The sequence below is a fragment of the Aptenodytes patagonicus genome, chromosome 23 (assembly GCF_965638725.1).
Source record: "Aptenodytes patagonicus chromosome 23, bAptPat1.pri.cur, whole genome shotgun sequence".
In the NCBI taxonomy this organism is placed as follows: Eukaryota; Metazoa; Chordata; class Aves; order Sphenisciformes; family Spheniscidae; genus Aptenodytes; species Aptenodytes patagonicus.
Window position 1 is genome coordinate 7,892,477 of NC_134971.1, and position 24,054 is coordinate 7,916,530.

Consider the following 24,054-nt stretch of genomic DNA (forward strand, 5'->3'; position numbering starts at 1 on the left):
CTTTAAAATAGCCCAAAACACACTCGCGCACACAAACCCATGCTGTCCACGGCACCTGCTGCCTCGCGGGGAAGCTACCACGATATTAGAAAGCCCAATCCCATTTGTGAAAGGCAAGATCAAAGAGTTTAATTCATTTCCTTTGCTCTTTTTTTTTTTTCCTTTTCTTTTTAATCTCCTTTTTTTTTTCATTTTGAGTGCAGGAGGGAGCTGGGCTCATTTTAATACAAAGAGGCTCCTCTGTAAATCGTAGGCACAGCTACTAAACCATCAAACAATGGGGAAGCTACTAAAGAGAAGTGTGATTCATACTTAACAAAGGAAGGTGATTAGCTGTTGTTTTATAACAATAGGGAAGTGTCAGGATGCCTGCAAATGACTTAGGAGCCCACTATATATCTCTGGGCTGTTATGTTAGGGAAGCTCATTTATATTCCCAACTGCGCCCATCTTTATTGTCATTTGAATTGCACATTTTAAAATGAGATTAGGGTAAATTGAAAATACCTATAATTTCCCCGTCATAATTTCCCATCAAGAAGGCAGGTGGCTTTGCTCGCAACAAAGCGAGGCTCTGGCTGGGTAAATACCACGGGGCCTAATGAGGTGGGGACGCAGCGGAGGAGGCGGCACTGCAGCACGCCGCCGGCCCACCCGCCCGTGGTGCTAAGGCAGGTCCCCTGGGCCAGGGGGTGCCAACCAGCTTCGCTTCCCCCGGGTCAGCAGGGCTGACCCCCGGCCCCATCTGCTTGGGTGTTGAGCGGCAGGGTGGCTGCTCGACTGCAGCCTTTCCCCATGCTCCAGCTGGGAAGGATGTTGCTGAGATATTTAGGAAGAGGAGAGAGGCAGCAGGTAGAGGTGAACACATGGCACATCGTATTTTAGGATGTATTTTTGCATATGCTGCATCAGACTCCAGCAGGACAGCCCCTCAGCCGGATCGATGAGCTGGCCTCAGCTCCTCTCCGCAGCCCCAGTGCAGTCTCCAATGGGACAACTGGTTCTTCAGGCACCTAGAAAACCTCCCCAAAAGGCCATTTCTTTCTGCTTTTTCCCTCAAATGAGGTCCCATCCTTAAAACCTAAAGCTGGAGGTCTAACACCCCCTCTCAGACATCATGAAAAATTAAAACAAGTCTGGATATTATTATTCCCCATCTAAACATTGCACCCTTTTCTCTTCTCGCCTGCTTTCATCGGTTCTCTCCTAAATTTTGTTTGCCACTAAAGCGTTTAGATGCTTATCATGTAAAAAGGAGAAGAAAAACCGAGCACTGGTCGGAAGAACCAAAAGGCCTGTGACAACAGTAAGGACTTGGCAGAGATGATTAGGCTGATGAAAGAGCAGAAATGCCACTTTCAAGTTAGCAGATAGGCAAAAGATCATCATTACACAGCGAGATATTAAATGGGAGCTTTTCAAAGCAGGCAAGTTTATTTCCTTAAACAGGAATCAGAGCTGGCGTTAACGGTTTTTAAGTGAAATGCTACATGGAGTGGTGTGCGTGGCTCCCCTTTCTGTCTTATTTACTGAAGCCCTCCAAGATGAGAGCAGTGTGCATGACATGAGCCTGGCTTACAAAGCCCTAAACATTATATCACAGCGTCAAGGAGTCTCGGGGCTTTTGCCATGTTTTCTTAGGACCAAATTTTGCTTTCCAGACTCGGAAGCCTGGCAGGCCTCCGATGGCAAGGCAAGGGGATGCTGTGCCACGTCTTCCGGTCGCTCACGGGCTTGTCGCTGTCTCTTTGCAGACCCACCCCTGGTGAACTTGTCTGTGGAGCCGCAGCCGGTCCTCGAGGATAACACTGTCAAGTTCCACTGCTCCGCCAAGGCCAACCCTGCCGTCACCCAGTACAGGTAAGGCAGCTGCCCTGCTCGCTGGCACCGCACATCTCGCTCCAGCCCTCCGCTGAGAGCTTCTCACATTCCCCACCGTGCAAAGTTATTTCCTCCAGGTGACCCAAGAGCGCTCAGCAGCTCTGGCTGCAGTTTCTGGTGGCTATTCCACTTGCTCCCCCGTTTATCATTGCTTGGTGGCTGTTCTAGCTCATCCCCGTGGCCTCTGCTGTCCTCCGGCCGGGGGATGCAATGGCTGGAGCCAGACACAGCCCCTGGTCCCTGCAGAGCAGCAGAGACCTGCTGTGGCGCGGTCCTCTTCCCAGCGTCCCCGCTCCGATGGCTCCCCAGTGCTGCTCTTGCCTTGATGATTTTGTTACATGCTGAGAGGCTCCAATCGCTTCCACGTTAGGCCGTCTGCTACATTTTGCTGCATGCAGCAAGTCCTCGGTCAGAGATTCACTGGCGCTTTGGAGTGGATTAAGAGGCCTGGCACCGAGCTGGCGGAGCCATCTGTTTGGGGACATAATGAGCAAAGCGCGCTGAGTGAAAAGTCTATTATGGGAAAATTCCTTTTTTTTTTTTTTTGCATACTCTTTTATGATTTGAACAATACAACTCCATTGCTGTCTCTGTGTAACCCCTAAGCAACCGCCGTAAGCCTCTCTAACCCCGGCAGCGTGGATTAGAGCTCAGAAGAGGCCGAAGCAGAGGTGCCTGGGCTGGAGACATGGGGGGACATAGGGGATGGCCTCTCCTTGAGTGGGACGTTCTCCTTGAGTGGGTGGGATCGTCGCTGCTAGCCAGGGTCTTCAGTGCCCCTCCACTGGCCACGGTGAGCTCGGAGCAGGGCACGAGCGGTTGAGGGGCTGTTTGGCACTGATGAGGCCATCACAGGGGGAGAATTGCAGGAGGAGAAGATGCATCGCTTGCAACTGCAGTAGGTCTGGGATGAAGGCGGTGCACGGGGCTCCCTGCCTGCACGCCTACGCCGAGGCAGTCCCAAACCTCCCTTGATCAGTTCTCATCAAGATACTGCAGGGATTGATGAGCGGGACTCCAACCACAGCCGTATCCTGCAGCAGTGAGGCTCATTGCTCACCGTGTTGCATTCAGTCGGTCTTGTTCACTGCAGAAGGTGTGCAGATGGCTCTGCACCGAGCAGAGTCGCTGCCGTGAGCTCTTGGGTATGGGTATGTGGGCTGCTAGCATTAGAAAACACCCATTCTCTCAAAGGTTTCTCGGTCTAAGCAGACAAAAATACGGTTATGGAAAGCAGGGTGGGTTGTCATCACCCTTTGGGAGAAGAGAGCATCGTGCTCAGCCTCCTGGCTCCAGTTCGTGGTCAGGAGGGCCCGTGCCTGAGCCAGCACGGAGATGTTTCACAGCAACCGGGTACACCCCCGTCCCACCACTGCAATCAGCCGCTCATCACTCCTGCCTTGAAGTTACGAGCGTGCACACGCAGGCATGCCATCAGTTCTGGTTTTGCAACAGCGTCAGTTGATAATAACAGAGGAGGCACCTCCGGGGACAGGTTACCATGACCTACCTCCTGTTAGACTTGTACGGCTTAATTAGTACAATCGAGTTTGCTGGTAGGACCGATTACTTCCGGCTGGATATCTGCTATCAGCACAACAAAGCAATAATTGCATTCCTAGTTACACAGAAGAATTATTAATTTGAGAAGCCAATTAATGTCAAAGATACAAATAGCCTTGTTTTCATATTTACAGTTAGGAGGAAAACGAAGCCCATGACAATCTGGGGAAGGATCTGGGAGAACGTCCCACGTGGGTCTTACGCCGTGATTGATTCTGGTACAGTCGAAGGCAAAACAACCACCTTTGGCTGAGGAACCAGACGGTGGCAAGGGCCTGGCAAAATTTCTGCTCCAAAGACGGGGCGTCTAGCCTGATCCTCAGCAATAGGGGCTTTCACATCATCCCTGCACCCCCACTGGGCTGATTCTCTGTGCAGTGGAGCGGCCTTGAAGGCTCCCGTCTGGATTTTCTCCTTCCTCTTGGGTGTTTCCACCCTCTGGGTACGTGGCTCTCCCTGGCCAAAACAATGCTGGATTGCTTTTCTCCACCAAATAGCAGATGGACCTGCCACGCTTCTCCTGTCTTTGCTGCCACCTCTTTAGCGCAGGGTTTTTTCTGTCCCCTGTAGCTGCAGATGCCACCCGCCGCCCTCTTCTTTCCTTCTCGCCCATCCCAAGGCCACGTGTCTTGCCACCCTTCCTGTTGCCTGAGCGCTGGGATTTCTGCTTTGCTGCAAAGTGCTTCATGACTCGTTTCATGGTGGTCTTTACTATCAAAACTAATTGCACTTTTTTTCAGGTTATGCTTTCTCATAAAAGGGATTTTTGGGGGGAAAAAAACGAGGCATGAAAAATACAAGCACTTTGGGTTTCTCATTTCTTAAGTTCCCTTAACATGTTAACATCACACAAGGCTTTTTCCCTACCACTGTGACAAGCAAACAGGATTCAGCAGTGCTCGGCGGGGCTTCCTTCCATTTAATGGCTCTGATTGATGGGGGCGGGGGGGGGGGATTCATTTCCCTTCCAAAAGATCCCAAAGCTCTTCACTAACTATGTAAAGGCAGCAGATGTTTTGGCACCGAAGCTTGGAGTCCTCCAGAGTGGGACATCCGAGCAAGGAGCCCCCTGCGCCTCGCCACTGACTAGGAAAGAAGGTGGGTAAAGGGGTGGGACGTGTAGAGCCCCAGGACTAAGATATCTGGAGGTGTGAAAAGGCAGAACATGAGCTCAGTGTCATCCCCAGGGCCACTCAGGACTCCATCACTGGTGAAAATGAACTTACTCTGCCTTAAAATCAAACAACAGACACAAAGTGTGATATTTTTTTCTCTCCCCGGGGAGAGAACCACTCTAATGTATCTCCTATGGCTTCCCTCATCCTCAGATAGAGATACCAGATCTTGGTCTTCAGCCGACATTTATTTTTAATACCTCCCAATATGTTTGTCAGTAAACAGCTCTGAACACAAAGGAAAAATGTCTAAACAACATAAATCCCCTTTTCTGGGCATAAATCCACAGCCAGCTCCTCAGGGCCATCCCTGCTTCAAACACACAAGTAAGCTGTCACCTTGCTTGAATTTGCAAGGGGTGATAAGTTTTGCATCGGGTTTGCACCCCGGGTTTTTCTGGCTAGGAAAAGCAAGCGAGGTCGAGCATCTCACCCAAAGGTTTCACCCAAAGATGGTCGGCTAGGAAGCATCCGTGAACCGTGCCGCTCGTTAGCAATAAGTCGCTAAGCCAGTCCTGGGGTTTTAAGCACAGACTCCTCACTCTCTTCGTTAGGGTGGTAAGGGAAAAGAAGCAAAATTCAACAAAATTTCCCAGGAGACAAAAATCTCCTTCTGCCCTCACCCAACCCCCCCATAGAGAATATAGCTTTGATGAAATCAAGGCAGCTGCTTTTTCCTTAAGAGGTTTTCTTCGTGCTCTCTTATATAATACATCACATACGTGTGGTTTTTATTTTTTTGCTGGCATCTCATGGTGTTGGGGGTGGGCTGGGGCGGGGGGGTCCTTTGCTGGAGACATGGTTCCTCTGCTCCTTTCCTTAGCTGAGGACATCTGGCAGCTGAAGCTGGAGCTGAAATCCCAATCCTCCTCCCTCGCTGGCAGCCACGATTCCTTGACGAGGAGCATCTTTTTCCCCAGGGGGGTTTGTTCGCCCGCGATGTCACCTGGGCTGTCACTCGCTTTTGGACACGGGACAGGCCAGTGTCACCAAAAGCAAGCGGGGGGAGTCGGGCAGAGGGCTGGCGAGGCGTCGCAGTGAGGCGTGAGTGGGGGTTTTTTGGCATAGGGATGAATTAACCCCGGCAGCAGGGCTTTTGCTCGTTTGCATGTTTTCCCTCTCACCACATAGAGCAATCTAAGCACAGACATATCCTATGGCCTCTATAGGGTCTCGTACCCCCTCTGGCCTGGGTTTATCCCATCTCCGCCTCGGAGCCTGTTCCCTTTGCAGCTGAAGAGCAGCTCAGCCCACCAAAACGCTGCTCCACAGCTCCTGGCTGCTGCCGCCAGTGCAGCATCTTCTGCTCAAGAAAGGCTCAAGGGGGACCTGGGCTGCTTGGCAGCACCTCCATGGATGTGTCCCCATCAGCTTTAGCGCCGTGCACATCGGGCTGAAAGCCCCTGGTGTCCCAACGACGGTGGGGGAAAGCTACCCCTTCCTCTCCCCTTGCCTCGAGCCGCTGCCTGCCTCTGCCAGCTCGTTTGCAGGCAGAGCGTCACGTAGCCATGGTGCCAGGATGGAGGAGCAGCGGCAGCAAACGGCTCCACCAGGCAGCGAGCATATGTGCGGGCAAATTGCACCGCCTCGTCTTCCTCTAATAATGCGCTTCCCACGTGCCTCTGCCTCTCAGTGGACGATTCTGGGATGGGGAGGGGGGAATTTGGGAATTTACTGACTTTCTTTTGCTGCAAGCGAACAGGCAAGAAAGGGAACGCGAGAGAGAGTAATTAGCTGTCGCCGTTGTTCTGCCACCTGTGATGGCGGGTAAAATTAATGGAAAGCAACAGAAGTCGGGGCTACGTGAACCGACTCGCAACCAGGCCTCCTCTCTGCTCACTTCAGATCTCTCTATTTGCCAATCTCCTCTTGGCTTTTGATGTCTGTTGTGTGTCTGTGGGGTGGTTTTTTGCTGTTACTATTTATCACTCGCAGTAAGAAAGAGAATCTTTAAAGTGGCAGAAGAAAATGGGAAAGTTTAATATTGCAAGAGGCAGAGTCGCTCAGCCTTTTGGACTCCTCTGATGATGATTATTTTTGCAGAGTGATGGGGAGTTGGTACAGGCAGGGCAATAATAGATATCTCACTCTCGCCCGTTGATACAGTGCTCTCACCCCCAAGGCTAGCAGAGACCTTTGCAAATAATGTTATCTTTGTAGTCACAGAGGTGGGGGGACATTTCGCACCACCCTCCAGCAGTTCTGGGGACCATTGCACTTCCAAAACAGGGTGTGGGACTGACGGACAGACAAACAGACATAAAGGGAAAGAGAGAGCTATCCCTTCCCAGCTGCTGCAAGGCATCTGGCTCTGGCGTTGAGTATGGCAGCTGTGAACAACACATGCAACTCTCCATAATTGTGTAGGACGTGGCAGAAGATGCAGCTGATGCTGCAGCAGAAGCAGAGGTCAGAAGGAGCTGGGAAGCATTTATTTAACAGCCACCCAGGGGATGGTGCTACGCCACTTCTTCCCCATCCTATAGCAGAAGGGGGATTACATTTTGTGTGGTCCAAGCAAGCTCCACCTGCCCCCGTTGGGCTGAAGCTGAAGGCGCTGCCTGCCCAAATATTGGTGAAGACCTTCCTGCATCAGCCAGCTTGGTGAACTACAGCTGCAGGTCAGGGCTTGAACCACACCGCCTTCCTGGATCACAGGGTGCCTGGTCAGGCTGTTCCGGAGCTCGGAGCCAGCCCAGAGCATCCCTCTGTCCTCAGCCCCCCCGTCATCGCCGACACACCACGTGGCTCGGCTTGCAACAGGAGCGTTCGTTTGTTTGCTCAGTGGGCTCCGGTCGGTAGAAAAGACCTTGTTTGACCCCTTGAATGCACCTGATGGGAGGCGGTGTCCTCACCTCCCTCTGCCTTTGCGCAGGTGAAAACAAAAAGATGTGACTTGTTGCTGTTGCAAAAGGGCAACAACAGGGAAGAGATCCAGTGCCAGGCCCGTCCCTCCAGCCTGCTCCACAGGGTCCTGGCTCTGGTTGGGATGCAGGGTGGGCATTTCCCACCCAGCCTCAGGGGAGACGTGGATGAAGAGCCCAAGCACCTTCGGCAGATCTGCTGTCTCCAAGTCATGCCCAAGTATGGGTCTACAAGTATTTTGGCTGCTGGGTCTTGGGGGAGAAAGTGGCAGGTTTGCTGGGGTGCGGGTAGATAGGGAAAAATTGCACCTGATATGGAGGAGCTCTGAGAAGAGAAGGAGAAAAAACCATACGGATCAGCTGTGCTTTGGCCTGCCTGTCTTACACTGCGCCATCTCAGAGGCATTCGTTCCATGGAGACACATTCTCACATTTTGTTATAACAAACCCAGAGGAGAAGTTCAAACTCCTCAAAGCATTGCTGCTCTTTTTACTTTGGGTCTTGTCTGCACAGTGCTGGGACCTGCTGGCATCTTACCAGACTTATTCATGAGGTGCTTCAGGCTGCCACGGAGAAGTCAAGTTCTCTGAGAGCGCGTGCCCCATGTCCTGCTGGAAACGGCACCGCTGCGGCTTGGAAGTTTGCTCAAGATGCTTGAACCAGCTCCCTCGTGGCTTGGCATTGCTTTGCTACATGGCAAAGAGCCAGTCGATCAGAGTGCGTGCTGCTGGGTGACATTGGGTGGAAGAGAAGCAAAGCCAGGAGCATTAGAAGACTGGGAGAGCCTTATCAAAGGGACGGGGAACGGAGGAGGGGATGAGCAGATGGCCAGCCCTTGCTTGGCTGGGGTGAACCGTTGCACCTTCACTGCCCCAGTAAACGTGGCTGGCTGGGCCAACTGATTGCTAGAAGCACATCCATCATCAGTCAATCAGTCATGGGCTGAACACATAGATCCAACTTCTCCAAAACAGATCCCCAAGGCAAGAGAGAAGAGACAGGCCCTGCCCTAGGCGTGTGGTTACAGCAGAGGAGGAAGTTCAGAGTGAAGGTCAGCGAGTCATTGAGCTGTGTGTGGTACCCGGGGATTCCCATCCCTAATTCCTCATGCTCACTCCTCAGGGGTCAGACCTGTACGGATGGGGTCCCCTCCTGCCAAAGGGCTGCCTCCAGGGATGCGTCCAAAGCAGGATTCAAGTGAAGGGAGTCAACTCCCATGTCCAGGCAGTGAGGACAGCTGGGCTGATAGATGGATGCCTGCTATTTTGGCTGAGCAAGAGGAAGCCACATGCTTCATCTATAGAACCGATGAATTCGGGTCTTGGGGAAAGAAGAGTCTTGGGAATTGTTTCCTGCTGCCAGGACCATTGAGCAGAAGGAGAAATCACCCCAGGCACTGGGAGCAGATGTCTCTCTTCCAGCTAGCTCTCCATAGCAACTTCACTTGGTCAGCTGGGCTTCTGGATGTGCACAACATCTCTGCTCCCGGGTAAAAGGCCAGGGGAAGGCGTATTTGAAGTTTAATGCTCTTCCATGACACCAAAGTTGTCCCTGCCTCTTCCATTTAGCTGCCGCAGAATATGTTCATGGATCCGTAGGCTGTAAAGGCCAGAAGGGATTATTGGATCGTGGGAAGCTGATGCAGATTCAGGGCGTTGCATTTCATTGGCAACTTTTTACAGAGAAGTGGCAAATGATCCATTTAATGGGCACGCCTGGCGCTGCCTGCAGCCAAGCCACAGCAGTGACCATCTTCCCTATTCTGGCACTATAAGACCTGAATGTATTTTAATACGAAATTCAGATGGCTTTGAAAAATGTCTCCTGGGAGTTGGTGTGTTTGGTACGTCGCTTGCTTTCTTCTGCCCATTCGTGAAAGGCCCAGAATAAAAGGGAACATCCCCCCTGCACCCTGCGTTCCCCAGAGCTTCTGATCACTGAGACCACTGCTTAATTGGCACTTTTTTTGTCTCCCCAGCAGTCTCTGCCAAGGAAGGCTGCAATATTAAGCTCTTATTAAACGACAGTCACATCTCTATTAATATTTAAAAGGGACTGTCAAGGGTTTGAAACACACTGCAGAGCAGCCAGCGACTGCAGACAAGGTGTGAAGTCCATGGGCACATGGGCACGTTCCCCCACATCCATCAGGCTCAGTGTCATACTCGCAGGGGAAAAATACCCGGACATCTCCGCTGGGGACTGCAAGGGGACCCGGGGCAGCCCCACACGATCCTGCAGAGCCTCAAGGGTCCCTGCTGACCAGGAGGCTGCGGAGAGACTGGTCCAGGGAGCAGCTCACCAGACGTCTGGTCCAAACAAGAAGCATCTCAGCATCTTCAGGTGGAACGGTCACTCTGGTTTTGCAGCCATTTCTTGGCACGCTTAGGATCTTCTCCCCCCCTGAATCATCCTCCTCCATCAGTCCAGCTTGGGGAAACTGCTCATTTATGCCAATGTGCAGGCTCTGGCCCCCCCACGCTCCCGGTTTTTGCTGCCTTCCTCCCATCTGCTCCCTCCTCCTCCAACGGCCGAGGCTGCCGTCTGTCCAGCGGCAGGACGCTGCGAGTCCATATGCTGTCCCTCGGCAGGGCTGTCACCTCTCCTGCTGCCTCCCGCAGCCAAACTCGGCAAGGGAGGGAAGAGAAGCCGGAGCGGGGAAGGGGCCCGCAGGCGTTTCACAGCAGCCACGGAATAAATCTAATTTATAGACATAGCAAAATGCAGCTAAAGCGGGAGTTGAAATGAATGCAAAGCACACAGAGGTCTCAAGTTATTGGCACTGTAGCATTTTTCCTGACTATCTCTGTTTTCCTGCCCGGGTTTGTCTTTGTAGCTTCCTCCCAGACAACTGGACCTTTGCTCTGAAGTGAAAATGAAAGCTGGGGAAAGAAAAAAATAACAGGAAATGAATTCTTCAGATCTCCTTCGTGATGCATCAGCCCCATCTGCCAGCTCCCTCTGACAGGGCGCGGAGTGTGGCTGGGTGGCAGGCGGAGAGAGAAAGACAGGCTTTTAAAAAAAAAAATAAAGTAAAATAAAAGGTGCAAATACCCCTGCGGCTGGGGAGCGAGGCTGGGCTGCTGGGGGGGCTCCACCAAGGCACACAGCGCCAGGTGAGACTGGGAAGACGGGGTTGGAAGAGCCTCCCTTCGCTCGTGGAGGTGTGAGGACGGGGAGATTTGTCCTCCCGTCCCCTGGCTTGTCAGGGTAATGGGAACAGGCGGGTGGGAGATGTTCAGAGGCAGCTCGAACTAATTAGGAGAGAGCGTAGAGGAGGAGGAGTCTGATGGCTGGAAAAGGAAAAAAAAAAGGGGGGGGAAGGAAAGCGCTTTGTACTCTTGCACCACTCCCTGATGTAGAAACGATTAAAGGTACCAAATTAAATGAGTGATGAAGCAGCCAGCCCAAAATGCTGCGTTGGATGGTGCCTCTCCAAAGGAGGGGGATGGCAGAGGAGTTTTGCTGGCGTGTTTCAGGAGGGCTCACTGAAACATGGGGTGCACCACGGTTGTGGCCATCCCCAGCCAGCCAGGACCACCAGCATCCCGTTGGGCAGGAGTTGGCAACCTCACAAGTCTTCAAGACTTTGCTCGTGCACTGCGGTTTCCCACCGTCGGAGTGAACCTGTCTCCAAAGCCTCTCATTTCCAGCAAACTTTGCACCCAAATCTGGGTGCTAGCAAAGACCTTACAGTTTGCTACCAAGCAAAGCTGCTGACGCTTCTTTTAAACGTCCGTAGGGTTCGGAGATATCTGAGGGTTGTGTTTTCCCAGCCTCGTTGGTCACCTCTCCTTCAAGACAGGCTCCTGGTGACTGGGAAGGTGACTGGGAGGGGAGCATCGTTGGCTCTTCTGGCCAGATCTCCTCTCCCTTTGCAAGGAGAGGTGGCAGCTTCTCAAGCCTAATTTAGCAGTCTTTAATCTGAGTTATTCCAAACCACACTTGCCGCTTCCTTCATGCGTTCCCGCAGGATGATGGGCTGATTTCACAGAACGAAAAGCCTTAAGCAAATCTTGTCACACAAGAAAATTGATTTTTCAAAACTGACTTTTACAAGATTACTGGTGTTTTTTTCCCCTCATCTTTCTTCAATATCGTTCCCTTCCAGTCTCACGAGGTGGCTTCAGATCTAAGGAAATTAGAGATGCTGTGACTAAATTGAAAATGTAAAAAGGGGGAGAAGGAGAGAAAAAAAGACACCGAGCACTCAGCACCTCCTGTCCTGCTGCCTCTGAAGGATACGGCCACGTGTGCTTGTGCTTGTGAAGTAGCAGAGATGCCTCCTTCACCTCTCCTACTGCCATAACCTCCATGCGACGTCAGGAGAGGGTCTGTCGAAGGGTTATGCCAGCATCTCACAGGGAACGTCCCCTGATGGATGTTCCTTGGTGATCCTAAGCTGGATCACAGGGATTTTTTCTTTCTCTCCCTCAATCCCTCCATTTTATTTTCTGTTTCGGAAGAAAAAGCGTTTCCTCCTGCCACTCGATTGGGAGACATCTCAATGTGTTTTGTTAAAAAAAAAAGAAGAGAGAGGAAGAGTTGCCTTGAAGTCATTTCAGACAGCTTAAAATATGCTAAGCTTTTGTGTTTCTGCGATATAAATAATGAATCCTCTTACAGCTTCTGAGTTGGGAAAGACGTTGATTTAAGAGGCCTTCGGCTCTGTTTGAGGTTTTTCTGCTTTCATGCCAGAGAGTGGGGAACGTGGCCAGGGACAAGCAAAGTGTGAATGATGAGGCAGGGGATGCGGGAAGGACCTGGGATGGGGGTTGAGCCCACCTCAGCCCTGCAGGTGCTTTGCTAAAGGATTTCGGCTCTCGATTCCCTCTTTGCTCCTTTATTGCAGTTTTCAGGGGCTAGAGGGGGGTTTAAATGGAGGACGAAATTGTTAGCATCCACTTCTCTCCCTGCCACCGTCTCTGCTCCAGTAAACGTGGTGATTTGGTGATTGCGGTCGGCATCAGTTACTGTTCATTTGACTAATTCCCTAAGCAGCATCCTTGGAAATGTCTCTGCTTAAAAGAGCTGTCAGGATAGCTACAAAATGTAGGCCAACATGCATGGCATGAGTATGAGAAAACCCAGTGGATGCTGGCGTCCCAAAATAAACCCATTGGGTCCCACTCACCCCCCAGGACCATGTGTGCCGGTAATTTCCCCAGTACACATGACTGGTGTCGGACACTGTCGATCAGAAGGCTCATCCTGCCATACGTAGGCTGTTGGCGTGTGGATCCGCTGCTGAGCTTGGGCAAATGTCGCACAGGCTTCCTCAGCTGGGCAGTCAGGCTGGGTTCACTGGGAAACAGCGAATCTAGGGGAAAGCTGGCACAAACTGAGCTGGGGCAGTTTCTGGCAGGACAGCCTTTCCTCTGCAAACCTGGATGGCTTTGGTAGCTGTGGCGAGGACGTGCCGTGCATCCTGAGCCACCTCTCCACCTGGCGTGAAGTAGTCCTGGTGTGCTTGTTTGCGGTAGGCAGCACCTAGCCTTGCAAAGCCCATCCCAGAAAGACCCAAAAGGGATTCTGGTCTCATCCAGCATCAGATCATGGAGTAACTCTGTTAACTTCAGGTCTTGAAGTTATCCTTGGGTTTCTGTTCCTAAGCAAACTCTCTGGAAGCTGTTGGCAAATATTAAAGCGAAGGAAAAACGCAAGTTGTTGTCTCTGGATTAGAAGGCCATTTGTCTATAAAGCATCAAGCGATGCTTATTGCTCAGCTTACTTTGCTGTTGAAGTGTGTAATTAAGGACTTAATGGTTTTTACTTTTGGAGACTTCTTTTTTTTTTTAAATGCTGTTTCTTGCTGTTTTATACAGAGGTCGATGGATAATCGCAAAGCTCTTACGGGTCAGTCTGTTGTACCAGTATGCAGCCACGTTTGATTATTTTCTCATGACGTGGCTGAGAAGAGCAGTGTTGTTGCCAGGGTGGCGTAAGGGGGTTCAAGAGGCTTGGCCAAGAATAGCGACTTAAGCGTAAGTTTGGGGGGGGGGGTGGGTGGATGGATGGATGGATGGATGGATGAATTTCATACTGAAAAGATGAACAGATCTTTTGGTGAACTTGCAACTTTATCCGACTTCACCTGTATGTTGCCTGTGTATTTGCATTAGCACAGAGGGAATGCGTTTCGGGATATGTCGTTTATTATTCCTCCTTATGAATTGCCAGATCCCCAAGTTACTCACAGTTCAGCCAGCAGGAGCCCATGTTGGTTTACACAGAAATCGCTGCCCTTGGCATCTTCTGCAAGAAGATTCCCACCTAATTAGGACTCAACCCGTCTTCACCTGGGCGGCACGCCTCCGAGCACAGTTGCCTCCGTTGATAATCCTAACTTGACTCATTTGATCTAGGCACAGTTAAGCCCTGAATAATTAACTGTTTTGGCAGGACCAGCCAAGGAACCTGGCAGAGGAGGAGCTGTGCCTCACACCAACCTGAGGACGTGCCAAAAATTCAGACAGATAGAGCCTAAAAAGCGAGCCTGAACGATGGGATGACAACAGCAGCTGTCACGGGGAAGGAAGGGCTTTAGGGCGACTCAGTGAGTTTGCTCGGAGCTGGGGCTGGAAAGTCAGAGGGAGCTGGCTCGAGCTGGTGGGCACCATGTCCAAAGCAGGGAGCATCGCCCGGCTGTTTGGCACATCCAAGGTTGGTCACCCTCCTTGAACAGTTAATATAAACTCGTCCTGAAGTCTGTCTCCTCTCTCCATGCCAGCGAGAGGTCAACCTGGTGCGTGCTGAAGCCCTCTGGCACTACGGAGATCAAACCGCAAAGCCCTTGAAAACATCCCAAAATCAAGCCCAGGTCAAAACCTCGGAGGAGCTTTAGGAGTCAGCCAAGAAAGAGAAAACCCTTTGAAAAGCCCCAGCCACCTGACAGCTCTCTGGCCACGCATGAATCCCATGCGCAGGAAGGCAGGAGCCATTCCTGCCTGCGTGCCCATCATTTCTGCCCTGAAGTGTGTGGATTTGGTAGCTTCAGTGATCTGAAACATGCGGTCCCAGCCCAGCGCTGGCTCTGAGATCCCCCTGGCAGCAGATCTCTTATGCTGATGAAGGGCTGAGTTTTTCTGTCTCCATTTACCACCGGTTTTTTTTCACGCGAACCCCAAAGGAATTGCACGGCGAGGTGTAAAGTTGTAAAGGCCACACGCACGGGTGATGTTTTTTAGGTGAAAAATAAGAGCCGTAGTAGAGGGAAAGGCAAGTTTGAACAGTTTCACAGCACAGATTCACTTTGCACTAAGCAGGAGGATAAACACGGCAGAGAATTAGCGCTTCGACATGCCAGCATCCACAAATCTGGCTAAAGAAATTCTGCTACGGGGGTGGAGTGGGGTAGGAAGACCCCAGAAAGGACTAATCCCGTTAAACGATTTGAGGAAACACAAACCACGTGATGAAATTGGATTACCCGATCCGCGCAAGAAATAATAGTTAAGCTATTAGTCACGTCTATTGTGTGGCGGGATAAGTCAAGATGATGTAGGCAGAAGAAATGAAATGCAGCATCGCTGCCGAAGGGGTAAAATCCTCCCGGGAGACGTGACACCTCCAAGCTCATCCAGGACGAGGGGGTGACTCACATCCCCAGTATTTCCCCAGGATAAGCAGTTTTGGCAGCTAGCTGTCGTAGCTTGCTTCTTCAGACCCATCTGAATGGTTTTAAACTTTCTCTGCACCTAGAAAAATCAGGAACTTAACGTTAGTAATTTAACTTGGAAAAAAAAGTACAATTTCCATATGATCCCGTGACCCTGGGGCCAAGGAGAGAGGAGTTATTGCAAAAGAGGGTGGACTTGTGAAAGGGGAGGGGAAGAAAAGCATCCGTCGTGGCAAGAGAAGCGCCAAAAGAGGGATTAATGGGGACAGGATTGGTGCACAGCCCTCTCGTGTGAGGGGGTAGAGGAGGAGGGGGATTTTAAACACCGGGATTAAAAGACCACCAGATCTAAAGCGTCTGCATTTTGTTTTGATCTGTCAAGAAAACAGCTCAATTTGCAGAAGGAATCACCCAGCCAGTGAAGTTTTGTGCTTTTCTTTTGAAATAATAATAGCTTTTCCATCGGTGCATCTTCGGTTTCCTTCCAGAGGGGGTGAGCATCGCTACCAGCCCCTTGTGCTGGGGAGGGAGCCGGGGGGCACGATGGGGTGTGCTTCGGCCAACACCTCCCTGCTGCAAAAGCCAGTGTCCGCAATCCTCTACAGCCTGCGCTGCAGCGCTGCGAATATCAGCGACTCAGGCACGTGGTCCAGCATGGGAGGCACGTGCACCGGGCAGGTATTATTTCTCGCCGTCCCCCGGCCAAGCCACCCATGGGGTCCATGGCCATCCTGCATCTCTGGCACGCACAGAGGTCCACGCGGCACGCTCCCAGCTGGATCTTCTGCAGCTCCAGCTGCAAACCCCGGTCGTGCCCGGTCCTGGGGCTGCGGTGCGTAGCGTTACGCCGTTGATGGCATGGCTCATCGGCCGGCTTTAACTATTTACAATGGTTGATCAGTCAAGTCATTGACAAGTTAACAGCTTTGTTTACTTCTTCCCCTCCGCTTCTGCAGCCAATTTGTTCTGATCACTGTGCTAAGTGAAAGGCTATTTTGATTGTTTTTTCACCAAAATGAACCACGGCTTGTACAGGCTGTGCCGGTGAGACGGCTTTAATTGTGCCACCCGGGAGAGACGAACCTTCTCACCTCGGTTTCTCCAGGCTCCCGTGCCATGGGCAGCACAGAACTGGCCCTGGGGTATTCCTGCCCATCTCTGCTTCGGTACCCCGATGCTCCCCGGAGAGCTGAACTCCGGTTGCACATCTTCAGGCGTGGTTTGGGGAGCTCTAAATAGCCCCTCACTGATTTTTCCCACCCATGGGACCTGCTGATGGCAAGGAGGACATGCAAAACCCGTGCACCCAAGACAGGCACCTCCCTTAAAGGCTGCAGTTTGATGAGCAATCAGGCTCATCGCCGGCCTCCTGGCTTGGCAGGAGGGGGAACACCGAAGCTGAGATTAGATAGGAAATCAAGCCAGAGGTTTATTCTGCACAGCGAGGTGTTACTATTATCATCAAAACCCCAGAGTGTTTAAAAACAATCAAACCCCAGTAGCGGCAACTGGTGTATTGCAGCGAGCGCAATCAGACACCAAACATGTCCTTGTCTGGGATTCAAGCCTGAACTCTTGAAATTCGGGAAGAGGTTGCAGTCTTCCTCGCTGTTTATTTGTTTCTGAAGAAAAGCCACATGGGAAAAAAAAATAGGCAGGGGGAGATTAGCACCTCCGCTCCGAGGTGCAGCACCTCCACCGTTACGACCTGGGGTTCACTTCGCGGTGGAGCCGAGGTGCCCGCGTCAGGGACGGAGAGGTTTGGGAAGAGGCCGTCGCTGCAGCGGCCGTGCATGGATGGAGGTTTGTCCGGATGGGAGCTGGAGGCTTGGAAGCCTTTCCTTGAGTATGGTGGGTACCATCGTCTTTGCTCCCCCAGCCCGCATGCTCGAGGACGGGCCAGCCATCAGCAAGGATGCTCAGCGCTTTGCTCAGGGCTCTGCCCTCCTGAACTTGATTAAACCCCAAGCTGGAAGGCCCAGCCTTGTAATTTAGATGGTGGAGAGATTACCTATCGCCTGCGCCGGCTGATAAATGAACCCGCTGCATCGGCACGGAGGGAGGACAGCAGACATGCGGCTGAGGAACCGCACGGGGCTCACACGTCTTCATTAGGGAGGGAGCAGGCAGGAGAAGAGGAATAACCCCATAGATCACCATTATGGAAATTTACTCTTAATAAAGAAATAATTTGCGCGATGCATCACGCCAGAGCCGTGCAGGGGGGTAGCGTGACACTGCTCGGGCCCTGTTGTTCGCTCAGTCGTTTCTCACAAGACTGTCACTCGCGGGAGATGCTCTGCAAACGTGGAGCTGCCAGCACGAGCCATCCGCTATCCTTGCTTGGCACGGACCTCCGAGGGATGCCAGCACATTGTCCATGAAACACCATCCTTCTCCATCAGCTCCTCCCCATGGGGGATGCCAGGGTTACGGGGGCAGCGGAGGGATGTGGAGTGGTGCTCGCAGCATCCCGCTGGCAGCCGTCACGCATGGGGACGGCTCTCCTCTTGAGGATGAGAGGGGACTGCCACGTTACGGCACTAGGAATTGAAGGTACTGCTGGCAATAAAGCAACAAAACCCATTCTCTGAGCAATTTGTAGCAATTAATAGCCATTCCCAGGAATGAAATGTTAATTAATTCATTCCCTGAGCCATGCATTTATTTAAGGTATTTGTGGGTGTTCTTGGTACTTTTATTAAGCAATTAAAATGCGTCCAAGAAAATATTTATCTATTTTAAGTCATTCTTAGTAAACACAACTTATATGGCAAGCAACTGCTTTATTTTGCATTGTTAATTAAAAATTATGATACACTCCAGTTCCCTGGGTTACACGCCGTCAGAGCAGCCGATCTGCTGGGAGGTCTGGTTCAAGGAGCGCGCGTGCTGCTGGCAACTGCAAAAAAACCTCCTTAGCAAGGATCCACGTAGCCTGCGGTAGCGCTTGACGGGACATTACAGAGTTCAGAGAGCCCCAGCATTCCTGTGCCGAGGGGTGGGTGCTAGCGATGCCCTCCGGTTGTTCACGTGCTGCTGGGAGATGCTGGAGAGAGCCGTGGCCTGATGAGGAGCTTTATAAAGAAGCGTCTGTACTAGTCCTACAGCCTTCGAGGGTTGTAAAGTAAATAGCTTGTTCACGCACGCTGTTTGTTGAAGAATTACGAGTCTTTGTACCGCAGACAGAGGAATTTATTTGTTACGGCGAGCTTGGGCAGTGCTCAGGCAGATGAACTGCTGGCTCTACGTACTGCTATCCTCTACGTACCGATGCTCTATAGGACATGTCACACTCTTGTCGCGAACGCGGTTAGCTTTTCATGGGCTCCACGAGCCTGGAAGCCTGGCCAGAAGCGGGGTCCTTGGGGTGAAGTGGTGGAGCTGCTGGGTAAAAACCCCTTGTGCAGAAGAAGACTCAGCTGAGCATCTTCCACTGAGACCCTGGGAGGAAGCACGGGCGCTTGCTCCCGGCTTTCGGCAGGTTTCCTTCAGAAACCAGAGCAGGTCACTGAAGTAGCACTGACGCATGAAAACTGAAACAAAGCCACGGCATTGCTTGTGAGCTAACATATCCCAAACTGTCCTTTCTTATTTGCTTGTGTGCACTCTTAGCTGGGAAGCGATCGATGGAGTCAGAAAAATGCTATTTCCCTGGAGAACGTCTCCTTAGAAAAGTCCCCCCTCCCTCTTATCTTTAAGTGTTAAAAGGACCCAGTACAGGCGTGGGGTTTTTTATTCTTTAATCACTGTTTTTTCATTGCTGTCTGTAATAGTCCCTTTGAAGCTTGGATCGAAATATCTGCTTCCTGGCTGAAATTTGTTTTCCTCCCTCACCCGGGCCGATTCCAGTGAACACTGGCCGATTCCACACTCCAGTGAGGCCAGAGAAAAACTAACGCAGGTTAGAAATATGGGGAAGGGAACAACAAAATGAAACTCAGCCCGGAGGGGAAGAAATACCCATCTGGGGAAATAGGCTGAGATGGTGCTTGGTGAAGAGAAAGGAAGATGAGAAAATGTGCAAAGCCCGAGGGGATGAGGGACAGCAGCAGATAGGATGCTAGGTCTGTGCTGGCCCTACGACACAGGATAGGGGGGGGAAGTGGTGAATTTGGAGAGAGGTCCTCAAAAGGTGCCTGCTGGTGGTAGAGAGCGGGCAGTGAAGGCATCTCACGGTGATGCTGCCACTGTCACCCCATGGGGACCACCCGAGAAGCGCAGGGAGGCTGGGATGCGGCCCGTGGTGTCCCCTCGGCCATGCCAACCTTTGAGTCCTTCCCCGCGGCGTGGCGAGCGCCAGAAAATCACGGGAAGAGGTCCTTTGGGTGGGATCCCCGAGGGCAGACCCTCGCCCCTCTCCTGGGGCAGGCTCAGCACGGGGGACACACAATGATGCTGTCCTACCCCTGCACAGACCTGTCCCTACAGCCCCTGCGATATGGTTTGGCTTAGGAAGAAAACCGGCAGCAAAAAATGACAGGTGAGTTAGCGGCTAAGTCATACGAGGAGAGACTAAAGGAGGTAAATTTATATAGTCTGGAAGAGACCCTGGGCGACACGTTTGCAATCTATAAATAGCTTCAAGGTAAGAATATAAATGAAAGAAGCCCCTCCTCTCGACGGTGGTAGGACAGGGAGCGCTGGCTGGGAGCCAGGCTCAATGAAATAAGGCTGCTGAGACATTAGGAAGAGATCATGAAGAGCCAAAGCGGTGGAAGTGGTGGATGGGGCTGCTGGAGCATCCTCCGCATCTTCTCGGCTCCGTTTTATTCAGATTCTGTTTGTAAATAATTACTGGAAGGTTAATAGGTGAGTAAGACACGTTATGGGCTTGTTAAAAACATAAGTAACTTGCCTTCTGGCTGTCCACGAGCCCACCACGGGAAGCTTTACAAGAGGGTTATCAGCTGTCGTTATTAAAAACCAATTTGACATTATAAAAGATCTATACTGCTTGTTCAGCCACATTGATTTAGCAGTGTTAAGCCTTGGAAAACTGGAGCAAGAACCTTGATCTCTGCTGAAGCACGAAAAATTGCTGTTTGTGACACATCTCCACGCTCGGGAAATCCGGTTTTGCGGAAGCGATCGGTTTTGAACAAATACATAAAGCACCATGCCACAGTTGTTTGTGTGTGTTTTCCCAAGCCACTGCAAAGTCAAACAATTCTTGGAAACCTTGCCCTCCATTTTGCTTTCTTTGGCAACCTCCAGGAGGGACTCACCTGAAGTCTGCCCAGCTCGAGCCCACGTCCGGACACTTCTCCGTCTGGTTTCCAAGCCCTGGTGCCCTCTGTGTCTCTGCTGGGAGGAGGATCTGCAGGCAGGCTTGCAAGGACATGACCCAGGGAACTCAGAAGTGACTTTTATCCTCATCTTGAAACCTCCTTTTTGTCCTTTGCAGAGCAGGGAAGGTGGTTTTGTGTAAAGTAACAAGGAAAGTGCCAGGCACAAGAGAAGCGCTGGATTCCCCCACGGCTTTGGTGCCACACTCACCCCGTCCCATCGACTGCTGCAAGGAAAATGGCTTCATGTACCTAGTGCCTCCCTTGAGCACCTGAGTAGCAGAACAAGACCCTTCAGAGGCCGAAAATCTGATTGTGGCTGGGACCCTCTACGGGGACAAAGTTGTAAAGGAGCTTAACAGAGCAGAAATACTCCTGTCAAAAAGCACAGGGTGTTTCCATGTTCACCAGCTGAAGTTTCCCTGTCCCTCTAGCTTTCTACCTTCCTTCCTACTTGCTTTCTGTCATCAAGTGTTGCTGAGGTGTGGCTTTTTGACTAGCAAACCAAACAGGAGGAAACGAGGACGTGTCTCTTCTCCACCCCACAACCCGTGCAAAGCTTCAGGGACGAGATATCGGAGCTCTGGCAGATCTCCCCAGCTCTCTCCTGCTGCAGCCAGGGCCGGGGGGGGGGGGGGGAGCATCCCCAAGGGACAAGCTGCTGCCACAACGCTGGCAGATGCTCTCTGCGATGGGCAGCGTCATTCCAGCGGCAGGGAGGCAGGAGGGCAAGGCGCAGATCCCATCAGGAGGCAGGGAAGCGTGATGCTGAGATCAGCCTTGCTGGCCGACCTCTTGCAAGCCCCTTGGCTTGGGTTGCAGTTCCCTCTGGCAGGAGAAAGGCATCGCCAAAGCATCACTGACCATTCAAACCTTTGGAGCAGCAGCTGGAAGGTGTCGCTTGTGCTGGTTTTTCCCTACGAGGAGCCTCCCTCATTAACACACGAAGCGCAGCCCTAGAAATAAAAGCGGCATCTCCTGATTAATTATTGAAGGGGGAGTCTGGGGAGGAAGGGAGGGTAGGGAAGCTGAAGTGGCCAGTCAGCATCTGTTAGAGGTGCAAAGATAAATGAAATGAGAGGGCAGATAAGCGCATACAAATCAGCTCACATCTGTACCGCTAATACATCTCTTTCAAAACGCTTGTGTCATCAGATGGTGGGTGAAGCCTTGCAGGTCAGCTGTCCTGATTCAGTTAGGTTAACATTAGCAGGCGCCGGGGGAATTTGCTCTAGCAGAGCACTGTCAGAGCATTTTCCAGCCTGCCGCGGACCGGCATTTCGCTCTCGCTCCAGCCCCATAGAGGCACTCGGGGAAGACATCTGTGCCTACAGACCCTCTGTATGAGTTCACTGTAGCTCCAGTTGTCTTTGGTTGCCTTTGGGGCAGCACGAGTCTGGCATTAAAGCAAGGGGAACCCATAGCAGAGCAGTGGGGACAAGCAGAGGAGAGCAGTAAAGGCAGGAGCGGGAGACCCATGGGAGGGTCATGAGCAGATGCTGTTCACCTTGAAGGGGACAGCTTTCCTAAAACCACCCCACCGACGCCGCGTGGGAAGCAGCCTCCATGGCTCGTCTCTCCGGAGCCTGATGGGGCAAGTCCAGCTCCCAGTGCCTGCATCTTCCCCCAACCCAAACATCCCAACCCATCCAGCGCAACCAGAAGAGGGCAGCCCCAAGACAACAGGGGCAGAGATTCCTTAGGGAAATCCTCTTCCCTCTAATTTACCTGTCAGTTGTTTTGGGAGGTTTATTATGTTTTTTTCCCCCCGGCTGCTGCCTGCACTTTCTTTCCCTTTCCCCAAAGAGCGGCTGAAGTTTCACAGCATCTCCTGTCTTTCCCACCCACCCCGGAGTGGCAGGTTGCCAGATGGTGCCCCATTAGGTCACGTTCGCTCATTGTTTGGCAAACAGCAGCTTAATTCAAGTGCTGAGTTGACAGCTTGTTCTCCAAGACAATTTGCAAGTTGCAGTGTTGCAAATGCCAGCTTGGCTTTTCAGGGTAATGTTATTTCAGCTGCCTTAAAGGGATAAAGTTCTCTTTGATTGGAGGGGAGGGGGGGGAAAGAAGAAGAAAAGGGTGAAAGTGGGGGGAAGCTGAAAAGATTTTTAGTGGGTTTGATGTGGAAGGACCAGCAGTGTTGGTTGGCAAGTGTTCGGAAAGGGACTGCTCTCCTGGCACCGTGGTTCCCCATTAGCAGAGACTCTCCATGTCCCATCCCTCCTATCACTGAGGTCTTCCATCCATGCCCCACAATCCTAAGGAAGGAGGTATATTTCCAGTGAAACAGGCTTTCACAGGGAAATAGCAATTGTGGTTTATTTTGGAAAGGTTTCAGTAGGGATATACGTACACATCACTTTGATGTCTCCTCTCCAAAACCTGCGGTTATAATCCCTCCATCCCGGGGGAAGCGGACGATGCTGAGGACAAGTGCATGTCCCTCCTAAAGTCAAGGGCGGCAGCAGGCACCCTATGGTGTGCTACCCCCCAGCACTATGACCTGTCTGCTGGGCGAGGGAGTCTCCGCCACCGCACACATGTAAATGGCAAGCGACACAAAACAGCACCACGACGATGCTCTTTCTTCTTCGACAGGTGGGCGAAAAAAGGCCAGGTTATAAAGGAAGCATCTGGTGACTTCTACGAAACCGTCGTGGACCACACCTTCTTCTTTGAGCCCGTCTCCTGCGAGGTCACCAACGCGCTGGGCAGCACAAACATCAGCAGGACCGTGGACGTCTACTGTAAGTAATCTGTCAGCTTCAGACTGGCTTCCCAGGGCTAAGCAGGGCCAGCAGAGCTGCTGAAAATTAACAGGAAGGGGACACAGCTAGGTCTGACTTGCCCAGGGTGACCAGGACTTGCTGGGCTCTCCTGCAGCTCAGACTCTGTAAATGCTCTGGTGGTGGGACCCATGATTTTCTCCTGCCTTATGAGCGCACAGCCTATGTTGGTGATCCTCGGGGAGCTGGTCATTCTGGGGTTGCAGCAGGCACCTGTCTTGGGCTCTTCTTTATTTGGGGGTCTTACGTGGCCATGACCCATAGGTCCATCAAGACCTACCACTGCTTCCTCTGACGCAGCGGCCTCTTTGGTTTGAGGGTTTCTGGTTGACACAGCCCATCACTGCGAGTAACTCCAGCCTCCTCTGTGCAGTTGGGCCCAGGATGGCGACAGAACCGCAGTCCCTCCTCGTTGACCTGGGCTCGGACGCGGTCTTCAACTGTGCCTGGACTGGGAACCCGTCTCTCACCATCGTCTGGATGAAGCGAGGCTCAGGCGTGGTAAGAATCGCTGCCGGGGCGGTGGGGAATGGCACGTTCATGGCATGAGGTGCTGCGTGATGCTCCCCATGGAGCAAAGGTCATACCTATGGGCTGGGAGCTCCTGGCTGGACAAATGCTGGACCTACAAGGCTCCTCCAAATGCAGGGGACAACGTGGCATTGCAGAGCAGTGGCTCCCAGGCTGCAGGTCTGCAAGGCTGCAATGAGTGTCCCCAGTTAGTCAGAGAAGTGCATTAAGCATTAAAGGCTTTATTGCCTTCGTAATATTTTGGATGAAAGCGTGCGTGAATCCACGAGGCATTTGGATGGCAGGCTGGAAAGTTGGGCCTGGAGTCCGGTTTGGGAGAGGCAAAGGGAAAACCAGACTGCTGAAAA

The 24,054-nt window shown here is 51.9% G+C and overlaps 1 protein-coding gene across 1 annotated transcript in view; it reads left to right on the forward strand.

Moving 5' to 3' along the window:
- Positions 1–24,054, forward strand: part of KIRREL3 (kirre like nephrin family adhesion molecule 3) — a 344,477-nt gene that overhangs the window by 293,800 nt on the left and 26,623 nt on the right. Inside the window, 3 exon segments of the mRNA XM_076358570.1 lie at positions 1,755–1,860; positions 22,989–23,137; positions 23,550–23,677. Of these exon segments, the coding sequence (XP_076214685.1) occupies positions 1,755–1,860; positions 22,989–23,137; positions 23,550–23,677 (383 nt within the window).